The 19,308-nt window shown below is 41.8% G+C and overlaps 1 protein-coding gene across 12 annotated transcripts in view; it reads right to left on the bottom strand.

Annotated features, from left to right (window-relative positions):
* DIS3L2 (DIS3 like 3'-5' exoribonuclease 2) overlaps nt 1-19,308 on the bottom strand; it is a 270,679-nt gene that overhangs the window by 140,304 nt on the left and 111,067 nt on the right. For all 12 annotated transcript variants that reach the window (XM_008173711.4, XM_065557595.1, XM_024110278.3 and 9 more), the window contains one exon: nt 13,362-13,535. In XM_008173711.4, coding sequence (XP_008171933.1) covers nt 13,362-13,535 — 174 coding nt within the window. The remainder of the gene's footprint in view (nt 1-13,361; nt 13,536-19,308) is intronic.

The raw sequence follows: 19,308 nt of genomic DNA, 5'->3' as shown, positions 1-19,308 counted from the left end.
TCTGCATAACAGTGACTGCATGATTCACGTAATACATAAAACCTCGGGTTGTGATTTTTATCATGATTACAGGCAGCTGCAGGAGCCAGTACTGCAAAAAACAGAGGCCCAAATGCAGCATTTACAGTCATTCTATTATCCATTGACCTATATACTGATTGAAGCCCCATCCCTCCAATCCAAGGACAGATATAGTCTCTAGTATTCTCCTCTGATTCCTTCAACCAGCTAACACCACCTCTAATCTCTACTGTGCTTCAGCTAGCTCTCTTTCACCCAGAAGTCTCAGTCACTTCAAGACACCATCTGTGTCTGTTGAAACGGACAAGGTGCAGTGTCACCAGCGTACCAATAGTCCTGCAAACCAAATCATCTCACTCCTTGGCACGTGTTCCTATGGCCCTACATGCATTGAAAATGAAGGGTGACAGACCTGACAAACCACTGCCAAGTGGAGATAAGAAATTGGTCATTGCTCCTCTCGGACTGATCAGAAAAGCCCCTCAGACTCCTCCACGTGTCCCTGCCAGAGTCTGCACCTGCAATGATACCTCCTCCATAAGCCATGGTACAATAGCTCCCAAAAGGGTCAGCCCACGAGCTCCCTGTAACCAGCGGGTGATGACAAAACCAACCCATGGTAGGTTTTTATTAACAAAAATTCAGAGCAGCCGCAATTTCCATGCACCTGTCAAGGAAGAGTCTGTTTAAGTGCAAGCAAATATTATGGCTACATGCACATGCAATAACATTTATCACTAACTAATACAAATTGGGTGCTGCCCTCCAGCTCCTGGCAGGCTGCCAAAGCGGTCCTGTGGGCTGCAAAATTTGGCCATCCCTCCTTAAAAAATCCCAAAGGAACAATCCCTTCTTGTCATTACACCTAATAAAAATCTGTTTTATTCATTTTAAAACGTCAAAACATACTTTATAAAAGTAACAAGATGTTCCAGAAGTGTTCGTTCCAACATACACACCACTTGGTTAGCTAAAGGAAACTGGTTTAGGAGATATAGACATGCATGGAGTTGAGAGCTTTTCTGGTCTTCACGTTGAAAAGGACTAGAGATAAATGTCTTTAAAGAACCCCCAATTTTGCTGCACTGGCTGAAGACAAACAGCTCAACGTGGAAAGTTACTCTGTACAGGAGCTCTTTCATCCAAAACATATGTTGAACACAGCCTTGCAGAAGCATACTCACTCTGGCATCTCGCTTTTGTTAATGGAAGAATAAAATCTCTTTCTTCCACTTTCCTCGTGGAGAGATGGGGCGAGTGTATTATGCGTCTGGACTAGAAACAATCTGTGTATGGCAATCTGGTAAGGCTGGTGCCACAGATCCCACTGAGTCTATTATGAAATTGTTAACGGAAGGTCAGAAGGTGAACATGCACTGAGCCGGTCATCACCACATACCTCTTCTTGCATATGATGAGTGCCCACACGAGTTCCTATAGTACTAGAGAGAGGCCGACTAATCACCACCACCAGCCAAATTGTAAAACAGCAATGCCACAGGAGAGGTTTGCAAACTAGTTCCTTCTACAATATTCAAAATCAAACCCCAGGAGAAAACCTACCAGAATACAGAGCTTAAGTTTATAAGATGGTAATGTAAATGTGCACACAGTCTCTCTGGTATAATCAATCCCACTTTACGAAAAAGCTAATTAAGTGCAGTTTCAGACGGCATAGTTCAAAAAGACTAATTAAATCAGAGCAGTCAGTCTTTTTACTTTTAATATTTTTCTTTTAATAGGAGCTAGAAAAACAGGCTAATGAAGTACTCGAGGTAAGATTAGCACATTATTGGTCAGTTGGTGTTATCCTGGTAATTAAAACATTCAAAGACCACAGAACAAAAACAGTTTTGGTTCTGGATGGTTTTTTTTAACCAAACAAGTGTATCCATACAACAGGGTCTGCAAGTTTCAAAGGAGAAATCATTCTTTTTATTGTATATTTGAGGTTGAAAGATCAGGTACAATACATCATAATCAAATTAGCTTTTCGCTCAGCTAAAACATTCAGAGTTCAACAGATCTGTTAAAGTTATCAACCATTAAATAGAAACATCTGTGAACCATGGCGATTACCAGTCCTAGGAGTCAATGCTCCATCTTCATGCAAGTGGAAGAATGCTTAGACCGAAAGGAAGCATTGCATGTTGTAACCTCTGGCCTCCACAGGCATTAAAGGTGTGGCTCCTGGCAAACTGCTAATGGGGACTATGGTTGGGCAAAGTTTGGGTGTTCCCAATGAGATTTTCAGTACGAGTAACTTAATGCTCCTGAAGTAGAGAAGTGACAGTTTGTACATGCTGCATATTTCAGTTGAACTAAATGTTAAAGGGCTGCCATGCAAGCCCTTCTAAAAACAAAGGAACCATGTCCTCGATCTACAGTGTGGTTGGATGAGCCAGCCAGGTGGAGGCAGTGAGTCTCTGTCATTTCTTTAATACATTAAGGCCTAGAAATGGCCATTGCTAGGTTACGCTTTAGAGAACTGCATGTACCTGGGAGAGCATTAGAAAGCCCGAAAGGAACCAAGAAGTTCTACTCCTAAGCAGATGAGCTAACAATTTACAGGAGTCTTAGAAACTTAAAGGAAACTGGGACTTTGTTAACCTAGTAACTACTGGAGCCAGACAATGGAGAGAATGGAGCTGCAAGTAAGCAAAACTGACAGAACAAACTAACAGTCAGCTTAGCAGCTTCCGCACCATTATTACATAAGGCTGATAGTAGTTGAAGGAAGCAATGGAGAAGCTTGATACAAGCCCCCAGGCATTAAGCCCCTTCTAGACCATATGCTTGAATTCAGGTTCCTCCAGGCAAGTCATTTAAGTTACTTGATAATTCCCTGGGCTTTGCCCCAAAGCTAGTATTCTTGATACAAAGTCTATTACACTGTCTTCAGTAATACTTTCTGCCTGTTTTAGGAAAAATTCCCGCCCCCAACTGGTTGTAAAATGAAACAAGGAATTTATTAGGAGCTTCAGTATGTGCCTATCCATCAGAAAGATGGATGGAATTCACAACTGCAGGTTTCAAATACACACACTGTTCAAAGAGTAGAGATTCAGATGCAGTTACGTGGCTACATCCAAAGGCATACCAGAGGCTAACAAATCGAGGGAGCACCTATGCTTTGGGTCTACAGGTCACACAACCATACTAACCTCCTTTCTTCAACAGGCCTTGAAGCACCTATGTGAAACTTCTGCAGAAGCGCTATGGATTTCAGAAAATACAAGACTTGTGTCACTGCAGTTGGCTGTTGGAGGTGAGAGGGTAATGAGCATCATTTTGTTTATTGAAGTTCAGATTTTGTAGGCCTTGTTTAAACTTTAATATGTCAACACTGAGACATGTACAATAGAGTGACTGCATGTCTAGACTCTTGCATCACATTTACATTCTTCCTCTTTAGACTGTCTTGCTCTCTTGACTTTGTGAATACGTGCAATAGATTGGTGCTGGTGGAATTCACTTCAGCATCCTGGTTTATCCCTATTAACTTGAACTCAAGGCTGACATTTTAAAATTAAGTGGTAAAGACATTTTTAGAATCTTGCAGATCTTCAGGGTCATCTGTAGGAGTCTGCCAAGCTGTGTCTTGGAAAAAGTTAAGCAGACATTTTTCAGGTCTGGAAACAGTCATTTTAATTTGGGACGAGGTATCCCAGTGTTGTCAACTCACTCCAGTGAAAGCTACAAACATTTTTTCACGCAACCGTCTGATTGTTATGGCAACCACCAAAATGAATCTCATTTTTCAGTCACAAGTCAACCCAACTAGAATACAGTGCCTACGTAGGTTTCTTATAAAATACCAATAAGCACAGGACCCATTCCTATAGACATTCATCGCTCAAACGGGTATAGATAAAGTACTCTCTTTCAAAAAGGAATTTCAGACAATGGTCATTGTCTGAACCTCTTTAGAATTTCACCACCTCACTCCCAAAGATATCCGCTGTTTCAGTTGCAGTGCGCTTCTACATTTATCATTCTAAGTATGGGTAGATTTTAGTTAAAAATCTGGGACAACTGTTTACAAGACAGGCTCTTAAAAGGAATATTTTCACAGGAGAAGCATGCAACAGAAGCATCTCAAATGAGCCTCTGAAGGCACCTTAAGATACTTTGGAAAAGACACACGCTTGCAAAAGTAACTCTATAATTTTTTCTTTGTACAGTTAAATGAACACCGCAAAATGAACTAATTATAAACTAATTGGGAGTAAAAAGAAAGATTGCATTACCCGAATCCACCCATGGCACAAGCTCCCAAGAATCCACTCCCACAGGTACACAAACATCAGAAGTCCCATCTTAATATGTCAACCCAGTTCAGGTCTTTAAAATTTTTCATGTTTATTTTTTAGCTAAAGCCTTGCCTCAGCTGATTCAAGTCAAAAAGGAAGGCTTACAGTCAGGGCTTTGGAGCGGAGCCCGGAGCGGGAGTGTGGAGCAGCTCCGGAGCAGTGGAGCTGCAGGTTTTTGCCTGGAGCTGAAGCGGAGCCGGAGCACAGCTCCAAAGCCCTGCTTACAGTGATCCTGATGCATTACACAACAGCAGTAATACACATTTTAATTTTCATTGAACAGTGCTCCTTGATTTGCCGAACCAGGACCGATTTCAGCTATTTACTTATGGCTTCAGCGTAAGATGAGCAAAGTTCTCTGGTCTGATGTAAACCATTTAAAAAGCCATGGCATATAGAAGAGATCATTATTTAAATTTCTACAAGTTATGCTATCATTGTGCCTCAAGCACATGGAACTTTCTGCCCCACTTTTATCCCATGCAAGAATGAGAGCAGGAGTTTAATTGAAAACACGCTTTCATCATGTACACTTCTTTAATCATAGAAGCTAAAAACGGAAAAGACATTAGGTCCTCCATCTCCCATGGGCCAGTGCTGGACTGTTCTCTGCAGTATGTATGCAAGTACTTTGTCCAGTCTAGAGTTTTAAACATCTTAAGCAATGGGGTTTCCAACATGCCTGTGGGAGTCTATGATGCAGTCTAATTTAGGATGAACAACAGAAAAGATTTCCTCTCTAAGGCCTGGTCTACACTGGGGAGGGCGGAGATGTGAGATACGGGAATACCGTAGCTGAAGTCGACATATCTTATTCCGACTTACCTCCCATCCTCACGGCGCGGGATCGAGGGCCGCAGCTCCCCCGTTGACTCCGCTACCGCCACTTGCTCCGGTGGAGTTCCGGAGTCGATGGGGAGCGCGTTTGGGGATCGATATATCACGTCTTAACGAGATGCGATATATCGATCCCCGATAAATTGATCGCTACCCGCCGATATGGCAGGTAGTCTGGACATACCCTTAGTTTTAGCCCAGTTGTCCTAGTAATATCTCTTTCTACCAACCTAAATAATTCTTATCCCACCATAGCGATTCATATATTTGTTAGCCATTAAGCATCATTCAAGCCACTGGCCTCTTTGTTAATACATATTTAACAGCTAGGTTTTCCCTGTAAGTCAATCCCTTCAGCCCCCTGGTTATTTTTGTTACTCACATGTTCGAACTACATCTAACTTTTCTGTATCACTATGGTATGGAGGTGTGGTGGAATTTTAAGGGTAGTCCTTAAAGTCATACAGAACCAAAATGTCTTCACACCCTCCATATTGTGGCTTGGGTTTTCTTTTATATGACTGTGGACATAAGAACTCAAGGAATAGGAATCAACCATCAAGAAGCAGTTTGAGAAATCAGGTATCCCAGCTACATCGGAGAGGACACCTAGGACTTTTCTTCTGCACAGTAAACTGAACAAACCTCAAGCAACTAAACTGAGAACCAGAATTGGGGCAAAAGGCAAGAGGAGGCTATTCCACCAGATTATATTCTAGCGATTCCATCAGCATCTGGGACGTGGCCCACAGAACTGCTCTATGGCAGCCTGTGCCACGAGATAGAACCTAAAGTTATACAACAAAACAAAGACCAGCCAACAAAGGCAGGAGTAAAGAGGGGACATAAAGAGAGTACTGGTCTCTCTGCCTTAGCAGCGGAAATGCACTGAGTGTGGTGTGGGGTTGTGGGTCCTTATAAACTCCCAACCCAGATGTTGGGATCTGCATTGGCCCTTGCTCATTGCTCCAAAAGTTCAACATTTGTGTGCATCCTCCAAGGGAGGCTCCATACCCAGGGTACCAGAATGAGACTTCAATGAAAAAATGGTTCCGTGTAACAAACAGTTTGTCATGCTTTTGGTTAACCTGTCATTATGAAAAGGGAAATAATGCAACATCTGATCAAGAATTGTGAAGAAATTGTTTTCTCTATAGTGGTGACAGATGCCAATTTCAGCCAACACTTTCAAGGCTGGATGCCTGAACTCCTCAACCCGTATTTAGATATGTCACCAAAAATGGCCTGGTTTTCAGAGGGACAAAGCACGAACTCATGCCTCTGAAGTCAATGGGAGATACAGGTACTCAGCTCCTTTGAACATCAGGCCACTTTAATTACCTATCTAAATACAGAATTAGCAGCATAACCTTAGACACCCAGGGTTGAGAACCGTGGCCTTAGAGTGCTGGTTTTTCTCCCTCTAAAACTCCCATCGAAGCCTCACTATCTACCATTGGAAGTCTGACAAGAACGGACCTGTTCCCAAATAGACTCGAGCTGACTGGATTCCATGCCCCCTACATTATTTTTTACAGAAAATACTCAGCTGTACAGGAACAATGCAACATGCATAAGGTCAAAGTTCAGTGTGATGACAAGCCGCTCAGGCAAAACATTCCCCACTCAATGAGCTTTGATTTGTTCTTTAGGCTACCAGAGGCCACTGATGGGAAATAACCCTACAATCCACCAATTTCCATGCAATAGTGTGCTTGTACAGCTGTGCTCCCAATAGCTCATGTTGCCTCCGTTCAACACCCCCCTCAGCCCCCGCATTTCTAGCACGATATGCCAACCCCAGCTTGCAACATGTGATAGCAACCACTGCATGTCATTTAGTAAGAAATTAAGCTACCATCCTACTGGGTTTTTTTCAGTGCAAGCGTAGGTTAGGAAAAAAAGCAACATATACAGGGAACAAGCTCTGACGAAGTCAGCTAATTAGCTTAACCACATCACTGGGATAAGAACACACACCTGTGCATCACTAAAAGTTTATTTATTCAGCTCCATCAGGTGTATCTTCTAATACTGGTTTATTCGCATTGGTTCAGGAAGGGAATGGTTCCCCGGCCCAACGCAGTAGGAGAGATAGCATGGTGCCAGTCAAGAACAACCTAGAGTAGATACAGTGGCTTTTGCAAGTGGCCTTGCTAGCTATGCGCTAGACTGAGATCACCACTGAGTAATACTTTGTGCTCCTCAAATCATCCTCCTGATTTCAGTGGGGATACATGCAAAATAAGCTGCTGCTCACATGAGTAAGGAAACATAATCTAGTCCTGGGTGTCTTTCCACAGTATCTCAGGATGACAGACTCAGATTTGCAGCAACGTTTACACATTTATTAAACACGCCATTTGTCAGGTTCCTTAAGAAACCCGGGCATTTTTACATATTCTATTACAGTAGGATAAGTCTTGCTCTAATTATACTTAACCCAAGCTTTCTGTAGTGGAAAATCTCCAGGGAAAATTGTTGAATAATGTTTTATCTGATTTATACTCTTTCAAGTCTTCCACCTGCCCAGAAGAGCCAACTGTCTCAGTCTACTCTCCTTCCTACTCACCAAGCACTTTGCTGGGAGCAGAATGCTGCCATTTTTACCATCAGTTCTAATTTTATCAACCAACAATCTACTTGGGCATGCACAGTTAAGAGTCTGATATTAAGTCTTTAATATAAACACTGCTAATCCTTATTACTATCTGCACCATTCCTCAAACACGACACAAATAGTGGGCAGAATTGCAATGTAGGAACTGTTCTGTTGCCGGTGGTTTCCAATTACAAACAGTGCTAAGAACAGAGCCTCCCTGTTCAGAATAGAACATAAAGACAAGGGAGAGCACCTCCTCTTTTTCTACTTCTCCTATCAAAGAAAGGACGGATGCAACAGTTGTTAAGGGGCAATTAAAGTTACTATTTACTCTGCAAAACCTTAGTAACTGTAGGTAGCTATGTAGTACCTCTGAGGACCTCACAACTTGTGGTCAACAGATATCACGCCTTGAAATATCTCAAAATATTAACTCTATATGTGCTAGGAATTATTCTTGGGAAGTTCTATGGCCTGTGTTCAGAATCTATGAATCTACGGCTCTGTCATATTGTTGGGGCTTTTCATTTGTAAGAACAACATTTCATTAACTCTGCTCATAGGGAAACAGAATGATCATTAATTGTTCAACGACAACTTGAACAGTCTCTCACTTCTGTGCATTGGCTCCTCAGGTTGTTTCTTTGCAGTGCCCTCAATATTCAGTATTCGCATCGGTGCTGCAATTTTGCTTACAAGACAACATTAGAGAGTTAGTTGGGGTGGAAAATGAAAATTTTTGCTCTTCAGACGATTCATCCTGCAGATATTTCAGTGTTTCTTTCTCTGCTCCGTATTTTTAGCTCATTGTTTTCTATTTTGGCAGCTGAGAAACTGCAGTTTGTAATTTTACCTCCAGCTTCATATTTCTTCTTAAAAGTGAATACAATGTCCTGTTTATAATAATAAAATCACTAGTTGGCAGGATGACATCAAATGGAAAAAAAGAGAAAGCAACTGGAAAATTTAGAGCAAGCAATTTTGAGAGCCAAGTTTCGCATTTGTAATGGTCCAGCGGAGGTCACTGGACTCACTCGTTATTAGGCGAATGGTAAAGAAATAGATATCCTCAAGTTCTTCCATGTTAGACTATATAAACCATCTCTAGTTCAACGAGGGTTAGAGCTTTCCAAAAGAGTGACGTTATACATTTTCCACAGTAACACTAACAATGGGAGACATGCAAAAGGCAGAATTGCTCTGCAAAGAACGGCCTTTTTTCTCTCTCCAATATTTAGGTTTTTGTTTCCCACTATGATCGGACTTTCCTGGCTTTGGTTTCTTGTCCCAGTTTAGCAGTAAAAGAAACAAAAAGATATGAATGAAATTAGAAACATTTGGAACAAGCCTTAGAAATAACTTTTAGGTTTCTTAGATTTTTGGCTAAACCTCTTCAAAGGGTTTCCTCCTCTACTCCCCTCACTGCTACATCCACCTCTGAAATTTGAATTTCCTTGTTTGCTCTGACCCTCTTCTTTTCACTAGTGATGTTCTGTACTACACAGGTGAAACACTCAGCATAAAGCAAACAAGGAAATGAAATTTACAGGCTGAAGCAATGGAGAAGACCAGAAAATGGCTAGAAGTATGTCATTTCAGAATTTGCCTCTGCCACACCACTCTTCCAGTCTCAACATTTCTTTTAAATAGCAAACCAAGCATTCCTCGTTTCTAATTTAGTTCCAGTCAATCAGAGAGAGAGAGAGAGAGAGAGAGAGAGAGAGAGAGAAGGGGAGAAAAAGGAATTCTGATCCTAATTGTGTTTACAGATTCTGGAACACACGTTTCATAAACTATACTGGTCAAATACCATAAAATCCAAGCTCTCTGTTGAAATGGCAGTTGTCAGTACACAATGATAACACTTCATCATCATCTAGCACTTTTCATTATAGGACCTCAATGTCCTTTGAAAACCATTAGTTACAGCACCTATGAAATATTTGTCTCATTTTACAAGTGAATAAAATGAAATAGAGAGAGATCAAGAGGTTGCCCAGAATACTATAGTGACTTAGTAGCAGAGATGGGAATTTAACCTATAAAAGCGGGAAATTTTGTAACTGTCTAAGGATTTTGCATATTATGTACTATTAAAATATTTTTTAAAACTTTTTTGATAAATATTTGGACGGAGGAAAAAACTGATCTCCTTGAAGTGACTACATGAAAGATATAGGATAGTTCAGTAAAGCAAGTCCCTAAACATGGTAACAGTACACCTTTTGTAAAGATGAAACTTTCAGGAAGCTGGGGAAATATATTTACAAGATAGCATAGGCTAGTAAAATCATTGCTTTACACTGATCAGTGTTAACATCCTCTATGGATTAGTATGACCCATTGCTTTATTTTGACCCAAAGCCATGTTCACGATCTTTCCTTTGTGTGAGATTCCTTTTAGCTAAGTAATCATTCCTCCAGCTAAGTACTCCAAAGACGTATTAACAAACATAACTCATGGTTTTGAAGAGACTGTTTTTCTACATTAGTATAGCCCAAAAAGACATGTTTCGAGCAGGAGAGTCTCTTATGTATCCCAGTTTCACCTTGTCAGAAAGTTACCTTCAGAACTAGGGGAAATATTATAATGCACAATACTTCACAAGAGTCTCAGTCATGGAAACCCAAAGAGAAGTGCCCTGTCAACCACTCGGCCATCAGACAATAGAGGAATCCAAGCAATAGTCAAGTAACTGAGACCGTCTTCTACACTAACGGAATGAGTGGCAATAGCAAGCACTACTAGAGGCTAAAACTAGTATTGCTAACATGGTTTTTTATCTGATTCATGCTAACAAGGATGACCAAGAGCCCACACAACTGGTTTACAGATAGCATTGACAAAAAAGTATTATAGAACAGGCGGGGATTTAGAACAAGCTCTAAAATATAAAGTGTAAGATGATACCATGTTTACACTGGTTACGTTTTAGCATGAATCTTATTTAAAAGCATTTCAGTTAAGATGGCTCTTTCTGTAGCATAGATGAAGACTGACAGTACAGTACAGACTTACGATATTGTAAATAACACCGTAGCTTCAGTGAAAATCACTCTCTATGTAGTAAAGAAACAAGACCGAGCAACTACTAACATACATAGTTACAATATGTGCATACAGATACTCAAGTTCAAATGTATGCAATTCTGCATATATATTTGTCGGTGCCTAATTTGCGCATGTGCAGGTCAAGCATTGTACTGTGCTGACAATATACAACATACTGGCTGCCAAGAGAGTACCAAAAGCTAGTCAAAAACACCAAGATGGAAGGTTAAAAGTCTTACGACTACCCCCTTTGCCAGCACCTGTCTCAAGGGGCAATGGGTCATGCCCCCAGAGGAGAAGACACCCAGACCTATCACTGAATGGTGTGAGCAGTTTTTGATGGCAGGGAAGTGGAATGTAGGAGAAAGAGGAGTGGATTCCAATTAGGTAGGCCCCACGTTATTTTTGTTAATAAAAAATCATTTTCTTTTGGAGCTGGCAAACTCCCACTTTCAGGCTATCAAAAAGCAAGCTAATAGAAAGATTCACATGTAATTTACCTTTCATATCCAGGCACAGAAACTTCATACTAGCTTCAGGTGTGTTTAGGAGACTAATAAGTAGCAATATGGTAATTAACATTGAAAGTATTAATACAGGACTAACATAAGTAATTATTTTGGAAGCTTTGACAGCAGGGTTATATTTGAGCAAACAGAAGGAAAGTTACTTTGCAGGGTTCACCATCTCTACGAAGAGACAGCCGGTTTAATCAGAGAGAAGGATTTAAATGGCCAAGCTGCAAAACCGTTATGGGGTGCCGATTGCCTTGAGAATTCTTACTGTAAAAAATCAGTAACAAAACCAAGAAACGCATTTGGAATTTGTTTCCAAGAATGACTGTGTAATCTGAGACAAGTCAAGTTCCTCATCTGCCTGCAACAGCATTACTGCTAGGGCAGAAGAAATTAGAGGAAGACTGCTCCCCCTTCGCTGACGTGTAGCCAAGAGCCCCAAAATAAGAACACTCGAGTGACATCCACCCTGTAGCCTAATGCCTGTGGGGGAGTGACATCTTGTACCATTGTGTTTTCAGTCATTCCAAATCTGAAATCTAATATCTGACGTCTGACACTAGCAAATAAGGAACCTGATTCTCCACTGAGTTACTCCATTTTTATACCAATGTTGTTCCACTGATTTCAACAGACTATGGCAGCTTTTGCTCCACTGGAGTGGAGAACCAGGCTTAAGAGGAAACCATTCAATCTTACGTACAGCACAGCTGCAAAGCCGGGAGAGAAATCTTTGGTAGTTCTGATCTTAACAGTTATCATTACAAAATACATAATTACCTACATCCAAGGATACAGAGAACTTTATAGACATAATTTAAGCCTCGCAATGCTGCTGTGGGGTCGACAGTATCCCCATTTTACGCAGGCTGCAACCCACAGCGACGTAGTGACTTGCCAAAGGCCACACAGTAAATCAGTGACAGAATCAGGAAAAGGACCCAAACTTGGCCCTGGTCTCCTTTTCCAACTGCTAAATCATCTTCCTTTTTCCACCTCCATCCCAGCCCAAAGACTTGGATATGTGTGGTGTACTGGCCTTTCAACTCTGGACTCCAGATACAGATACTTAATGCTGGTGTCTATCCTCCCCTGGACACAATCTGTTACCCTTAATGGGAACTACGTAAGTATGCTAAGAGGGAATGGAACTTGCTGTGGGTACAAATGCACGCATGCCTTTACACCAACACAGACAACGGAAACCTCTGCCTTTAGGAATCAAAACCATGCCAACATTTACCTTAGTAACAATCAGCAGGGAAGCACCATCAGACAGTGCGCACCATGTCCCTAAAATGCGAACTGCCAACGCTTCAAAACATCGAAAAAAGCCACAACCAAACAACCCAGGCAACACAGGGGACTGTCTCTGAGCGTCACTGAGCTTCAGTGTAACAAATCAGAAAACCCAAGACAGTTGTAGGTACATTACCAGCGGTTCAGTGAGAATTCATATACCAGAAACATCTTTACATAGAACCTAGAATTATTGTCAGACCTGAAAAAAATAAGCACTGGGAACTTTTGTGAGTCTAAAATAAAATAAATAAATCCCATGCATTAATAGAGAAACGTTACAAAAACTGGTTTCAGAGTAGCAGCCGTGTTAGTCTGTATCCGCAAAAAGAACAGGAGTACTTGTGGCACCTTAGAGACTAACAAATTTATTAGTCTCTAAGGTGCCACAAGTACTCCTGTTCTTGTTACAAAAACGATCACTAAAGTATTTAAAGCATTCCAGACAAAAAAGAAAGCTCTCCAATTAGATGCCAGGCATTCAATTCTTTATCTAGGTATTAATGTTGTCTTCAATAGTTCTTTTGACGAAAATACCCTTTGCTATACCAAATGCTTCCCCAAAACACTGGCCGTTTGCTTTCTTTTTGAAGAGCAGGGCTGCTTGCCAAGCTAACACAGGAAGGCAGGGCCTTTGAATGGTGTGATGAGACAACACCTGTGAAGCGAAAAATCACACCAACACAAGAACAACCTTGAGACCAGAGAGAGTTTGCGGTTACCTTAAATCTCTCCTGTTGGCCAACTCTGCGGGTGGGATGACCCAGGGCAGGCTCTGGGGAAGGCATTCCAGAACGTCTCGGGAGAAGTCAGAGAAATCCACACCGTACTCCGTCAGGATCCCTTCTGTTTCAGGCTCAATTTCACCAGCCTGCCCAAGACTTTTGGCCATTTGCCTAGAGAATGGAAGCAGAAAGAAAGGGTACTTTTATTTAGTTATGTACCTAGAACTCTCGATCGGCTGCTATCCCTGGAGAGGCCTGCTGCAGCATCCATGACTGAGCCATCAAGAACAGATATATTTTCACCCATTTAATCCACCTTCCTGACTTGTGGTGGAAGACTGGGAAGGGAGTAGGGCAATCCCATGCCTTATGTATGCTGGGGAAGATGTAAAACACTAGTCAGACTCCATGCTACTGACATTTTGTGCATCTCATTTAAGGACACCATTTATATCAGGGGGTCTCCAACTTCACTGCACCGCGACCCCCTTCTGACAACAAAAATTACTACATGACCCCAGGAGCAGGGACCAAAGCGTGAGCCCGCTCAAGTCCCGCCACCCCATTGCTTCAGTTCTATGGATCAATGGTTCTCAACCTCTTTCACACAATGCCCCATACAACAACAGAAAAACGTTGGGATCACCCCCTCGCCTAGCCATAAAGAAAGGAGGTGTGATCTCACTGCCCTAGACCTGTTCATATCAAGGGTTCCCAGCCTGGTCTCCGATAGCTCTACTTAAACCACACTCTCAAAGAGCTGAGCACACACGGCTATTCAGTCCCTAAAAGGCCAAAAGACTAAGAACTCTCTGAGAACTAAAACTTGCGGGCAGTCCAGAGTGCTAACATGCCTATGCATTGCACAAGGACTTTAAGTTACAAGATTTCTGTCACTTAAGAGCCACTGGATCCACTATTATTTCGTGGTGAACATGCTCTGCGATTGAAGGCCTGGTATGGAAAAGTGAATTCAGCTGAAGGTCGCACAGGGTCCTCTTCAGTGTTGCCACAATTCTACCAACAGATTGCTGCAATCAGAAACACAAACAGATTCCGCCCCTTTAAAGGCTGCCCTTCACTCCCTGAACCACTTCGGAACTTCGAAATGGAGCAAATTCATAGAGCCATCTAATCGCTATGGAAAAGGAATAAAATTGATGGCCTCCATAGACAGAGGAGTTAACATGCCCAAATACCCTCTTTTCTGTCTTACAAGAATAGCATTTATGCACCTATTTCAAACCATCTTCCAGACTCTTTCAAGGCCTGAGGACACTCAGCGATCTAGCTCTCCTCCTCTGGCGATCATAAGCCTTTGGACTCTCCTACTGCTGGAAAGGGGCTGAAGTTCTGGACGGGAGTCACAGATGAAGGCAACACTGTGTGACACAGTGTTGATGAGGAGCTCTACATACATTTGTCTATCCTGCCGCCAGAAATCTTCCCTCAGCTCCAGTGCACATCTCACAGAACGTATTTCCTAAGCCTCTGGCCTTCATCATATTTCGTTTACACAAGGATTTAGCTGAAAATGGCACAGAAACTAACTGGGACTCCACATTAGTGAAGTGACAAAGCAACACTCTCCCTATCTGACTAGAAATGTGACACAGTCCTAGACACTGTCCTTCACATATCCTACACTGCTCTGTGGATAAGGTGAGGTTTGTATTTTTATTTGTTTTAATACACCACCATTAGGGCAAATGGCACTTTACAGGCAAAGGAGACAAGATTGTCCAGGTTCTCTGCATAGACCCACTGTCACACTGTTCGTCTATCATCAAATAAAACTACTTGATTGCATTGTTTTACATTTTAAATTATTTTTCTCTCATTTTTGTTTGTTAAGAAAAATCTTTAAAAAAATCGGTTATGCAGAAGAACAGTGGGACAAGTTGACATGGATTTAATTATATTACAGTCAGTGATGGCTACTTGGGTTGGAGTTAGTTAGCAAGCTTCCCCTATACAATACACCAATCACCTCTCCTCCCCTCTCCACACCAGAAAGTTGATCATATATAAAAGTGAAAAGCTCAAACTGTGGAATTAGAGGTGTCACTAGTGAAAGTTTCTAATGGAGAGTAAAAGAGTTAGGTGGAAAAATGAAAAGAAGAGAAGGGCCTCTTCCCTATTGTATCCAGATTTGTACTGACCCCATGATCATAGTAGGTTTAAACTAGTGTAAATAGTGGATTCTCTGTAGCTCAGAGTTTTTAAAACATGATTTGAGGACTTCAGTAACACAGCCAGAGGTTAGGGGTCTGTTACAGGAGTGGGTGGGTGAGGTTCTGTGGGCTGCAATGTGCACGTCAGACTAGATGATCATGATGGTCCCTTCTAGCCTTAAAGTCCATGAGTCTAGAACCCTGGCCCAAGGAAATTAATTTACATACATGTAGATGGTAATCAGAATAAGATTGACAAGATTGGGTAGACACAATAATGCCAGGGAATGCAACCTCTGTAAGCAAGGTTTCTGCAATGTATGAAAAGTTGCCATGATACTGATCCTTCTGCTTTAATTTTAATGAGCGAAACAGGCATTAATTACTTTCCTAATACAGGCAAAAAATTGTGTACCTGTAATTTGAATATGCAGAATGTTCCCAGTGTTTCAACTGTGCCATAAACTTATATAATAGACTCCATTTGCATGGTACATCTTTATAAGGGGTAGGTAATGTTATCTCTTTTTCGCACTAAGGAGGGCTGTATAATAAATCTTTCAGATTATGTAGTATGCTACAAAGGACTGTGCACTTTGTTCTGCATTAAGTTGTAGAGTTCATATTCTCTGGACGAATAAAGCAGCGATAAAAGATATTGGCCTTCATTGATTCAGTTTTATGTATAAGCTGTATTGAAGACACACATGCATTTGGCATCCAGCCTTACTTCTCAACTTCAACATGTTTGTCTCAGTCTGATCCTTAATGTTATTTTAACTTAACTAAACAAGATACAATTTTCTTTCTTTCTTGCGGCAGCAACTATACAACATAGAAATTATCATTTATGCCCAGTGTTTTGTAGTAGTACAGGGAGATTTGGACTGGTGAACCTACAGGTTTACTTAGGATGACCAGATAAGTGTGAAAAATCGGAATGGGGAGGGGGAATAATAGGGTCCTATGTAAGACAAAGCCCCTAATATTGGGATGTCTGGTCACCCCAGGTTTAGGGGCTGCAAAGTGCGCTGTCACACAGGCAATTAAAGTTTGGATCCTGGGTTTGACTCCTTGTTCCCTGCACTAAGCCCTGTAAGGGGGAAGGAGGAAGTGTCTTGTCTTTCAAACAACATCCTTCTGGCCAAGGAGGGATTAAAGAGGAGAGGGAAAATGGGGGAGGGGTGTTGAAGTATAACCCTTTTCCGCTTCCTCCACTGCCATCATGGTTCAGTACTTAATTTTCAAAGGAGCTGAACACCTGCTGCTCCCATTGATTCTAGTGGAAGCTGCAAGTGTTCAACACTTGTGGAAAAATCAGGCCTCTAGTGTCTACTTTGGTATGTTTTTCAAGTCACAAGAAACCACCTTTTCATGTCATGCCTTCCTGCTCAGGCTCTGTAGCCCATGTCCTCTTGCGTAGTTTACTGAAATTAGATTATGATCCGTAAGGATCAAATGGAATTTTGAATACTTAGGGGTTTGATACAGGACTCCTATCCTTAACAGTAATTAACATGTGATTTACTATCTTCCAGGGAACATTTCTTAAGCACCCTGAAATAAAAAGTTCACAGCTGATTTTAATTGGGGCCATATTGCAGTCACACAGACAGGATGACTTGCATCAGAGCAAAATCCAACAGATCAAGGTTAACGCATATAGGATAATAGAAAGCCCTGGAGCAAAAACCACACTGTAATTCACTCCAGGGGCTGCATTGCCATCAGGAACAGCAAGAATAGCTCAAGAGCTTATAAATGACAGCGGTCACATGAATCAGCTTCAGCCAAACATTTACTGCCCAACTCTTGGGTACTCGCAGCTAAGCTGGACCTCCAGACATTTCAAAAAATGTCAACGTCAACATTTTTAAACTGTTAGTGACTTAACATTTCCTTTCTGTGTCGTCAATGGCTGGGCATTACAGCTCTCCGGAGAGCTAATACCCTTCCATTGACGTTAGGGACAGGGGTAATATCCTGTCATGGAAAACAGGGAAAGGGAATCTTGCATTTGACCGTTTTGGGGAGAGTGCAGCAAAACGTCAGCACGTCCAAAAAGTATTTCTCCAAAACATCCGTGTTTACAAGCAGTCTCAGTCAGATTTGAAAAGGCGCAAATGATGGTGAATCACTTCCACTTGCCTTTAAGAACCATATTTAATCCTGATCTAGAGGAGAGTCTCATTCATAACAATCTTACGTCCTGGGATCCTTTCAGGTAAAATAAAGGGCTTTACAAACTGATATACAAATACACTCAAGAGATTGTTGTTTGCATTTCTGAAATGTGCTACAAGGAACTTCACAACAGCTAGGAAAGAGAATGGAAGAATGACGTACTCAGCTGAAACTGCAGTAGAAATTTAGACAGGAAATTGTAATTATCCATCTTAGATCTACTGGCCAGCACCCCTTGCACTTGGCCACAGTATAAAGGGGGCTCCCAACCAAATCATAAGCACCACTTCCTGCAGCATCTAGGTGGTCTCTGGATATCTCCTTTCAAAAATATAGACCTCCCTCACTTGAAAGTCTAAGAAGATCATACAAAGTGCAAAATGTTTTGATTACATGCTGCAAGGCTCAGTCACTGAACACTGAATTGTGTCATGAAAGAAAGGTGATTCAAGGTATGATTTTTTAGTGATCGCTTAAAGTCAATCTTGTATTGTTGAGTAGTGTTCCACACAACCCTTAGAAGGTGCTTAGGTTTAATGGGCTTGGCAATATTGGCTCAAATAACATCACCTGCCATCCATATGTAACTTTTCTTCCTTAACCACCTGGTTACTAAAAAAAACTCAAATCAAAACTTTCCATTTTCTACTTATTCATCCTGACAAAGTCAAGGCATCACATTTGCTCTAGCGTCCCACCTGTCCTACCACAGACTGGCATCTCTCTGGCCTCTCAGCCTAAACTGAGGAAAGGGATAAAGGGTTGAAATGATGGTCTGTGTGCACAGATCTTCCTCTATTACTCTCCTGAATCACAATGACCAAAACTAAAGAACTTGGCCAGTACAGGACAGACTATTTCAAAAGCTTTGGTTTGTCCACTTCAGATGACTTGGCGAGACTGTTCAGACTATCGCATGGCTCTATGGACTACAGTACTCAATCACCATAACACATGGCCACATCTTGGGTTTTGCTGTTATTGGAGACATTTTGGAACCTGGCCATAGCCTTAGTTTATCAAACTTCTCCCATCGTTGGAAATTCCTATGACCCTCTACCTGGGGCCATGTCTACACTACCACTTACATCGGGAAAACGTATGTTGCTCAGGGGAGTGAAAAAAACCCACCCCTCTGAGCGACATAAGTGGTAATGTGCACAGCGCTATGTCGGCAGGAGAGCGTCTCCCACTGACGTACCCCCTGCCGCTTGCAGAGGTCATTTCATTCTGTCGAAGGGAGCGGTCTCACCCGTCGGTGTAGAGCGGCTACGCAAGCCATCCTACAGCGGCGCCGCTGCATCGGTACAGCCATGCTGTTGTAGGCTTGCTAGTGTAGACATGGCCTGAGCCTCCTCTGCTCTGTAACTCTAATTGTGACATCATCGGTCTGCTTAATCCTGCACGAATAGGAAGAACGAGCAGGCAAACACTGTTGCATTTCATCTTGCTGCCGGCATTGGGCTGCCTACGGCAATCTGGTCTTTTCCCTTCAATCGAAATACATTTGGATTTGAAAGAAATAAAAGAGACTCCAGGAACTCAAAACACTAAACTGGCCCTACAAGAAGTGAAAGGGCAGACTG

The sequence above is a fragment of the Chrysemys picta genome, chromosome 9 (genome assembly GCF_011386835.1).
Source record: "Chrysemys picta bellii isolate R12L10 chromosome 9, ASM1138683v2, whole genome shotgun sequence".
NCBI classification, from domain to species: Eukaryota; Metazoa; Chordata; order Testudines; family Emydidae; genus Chrysemys; species Chrysemys picta.
Note: the sequence above shows the minus strand (reverse complement) of the source record. Positions and strands in the feature narration are given on the sequence as shown.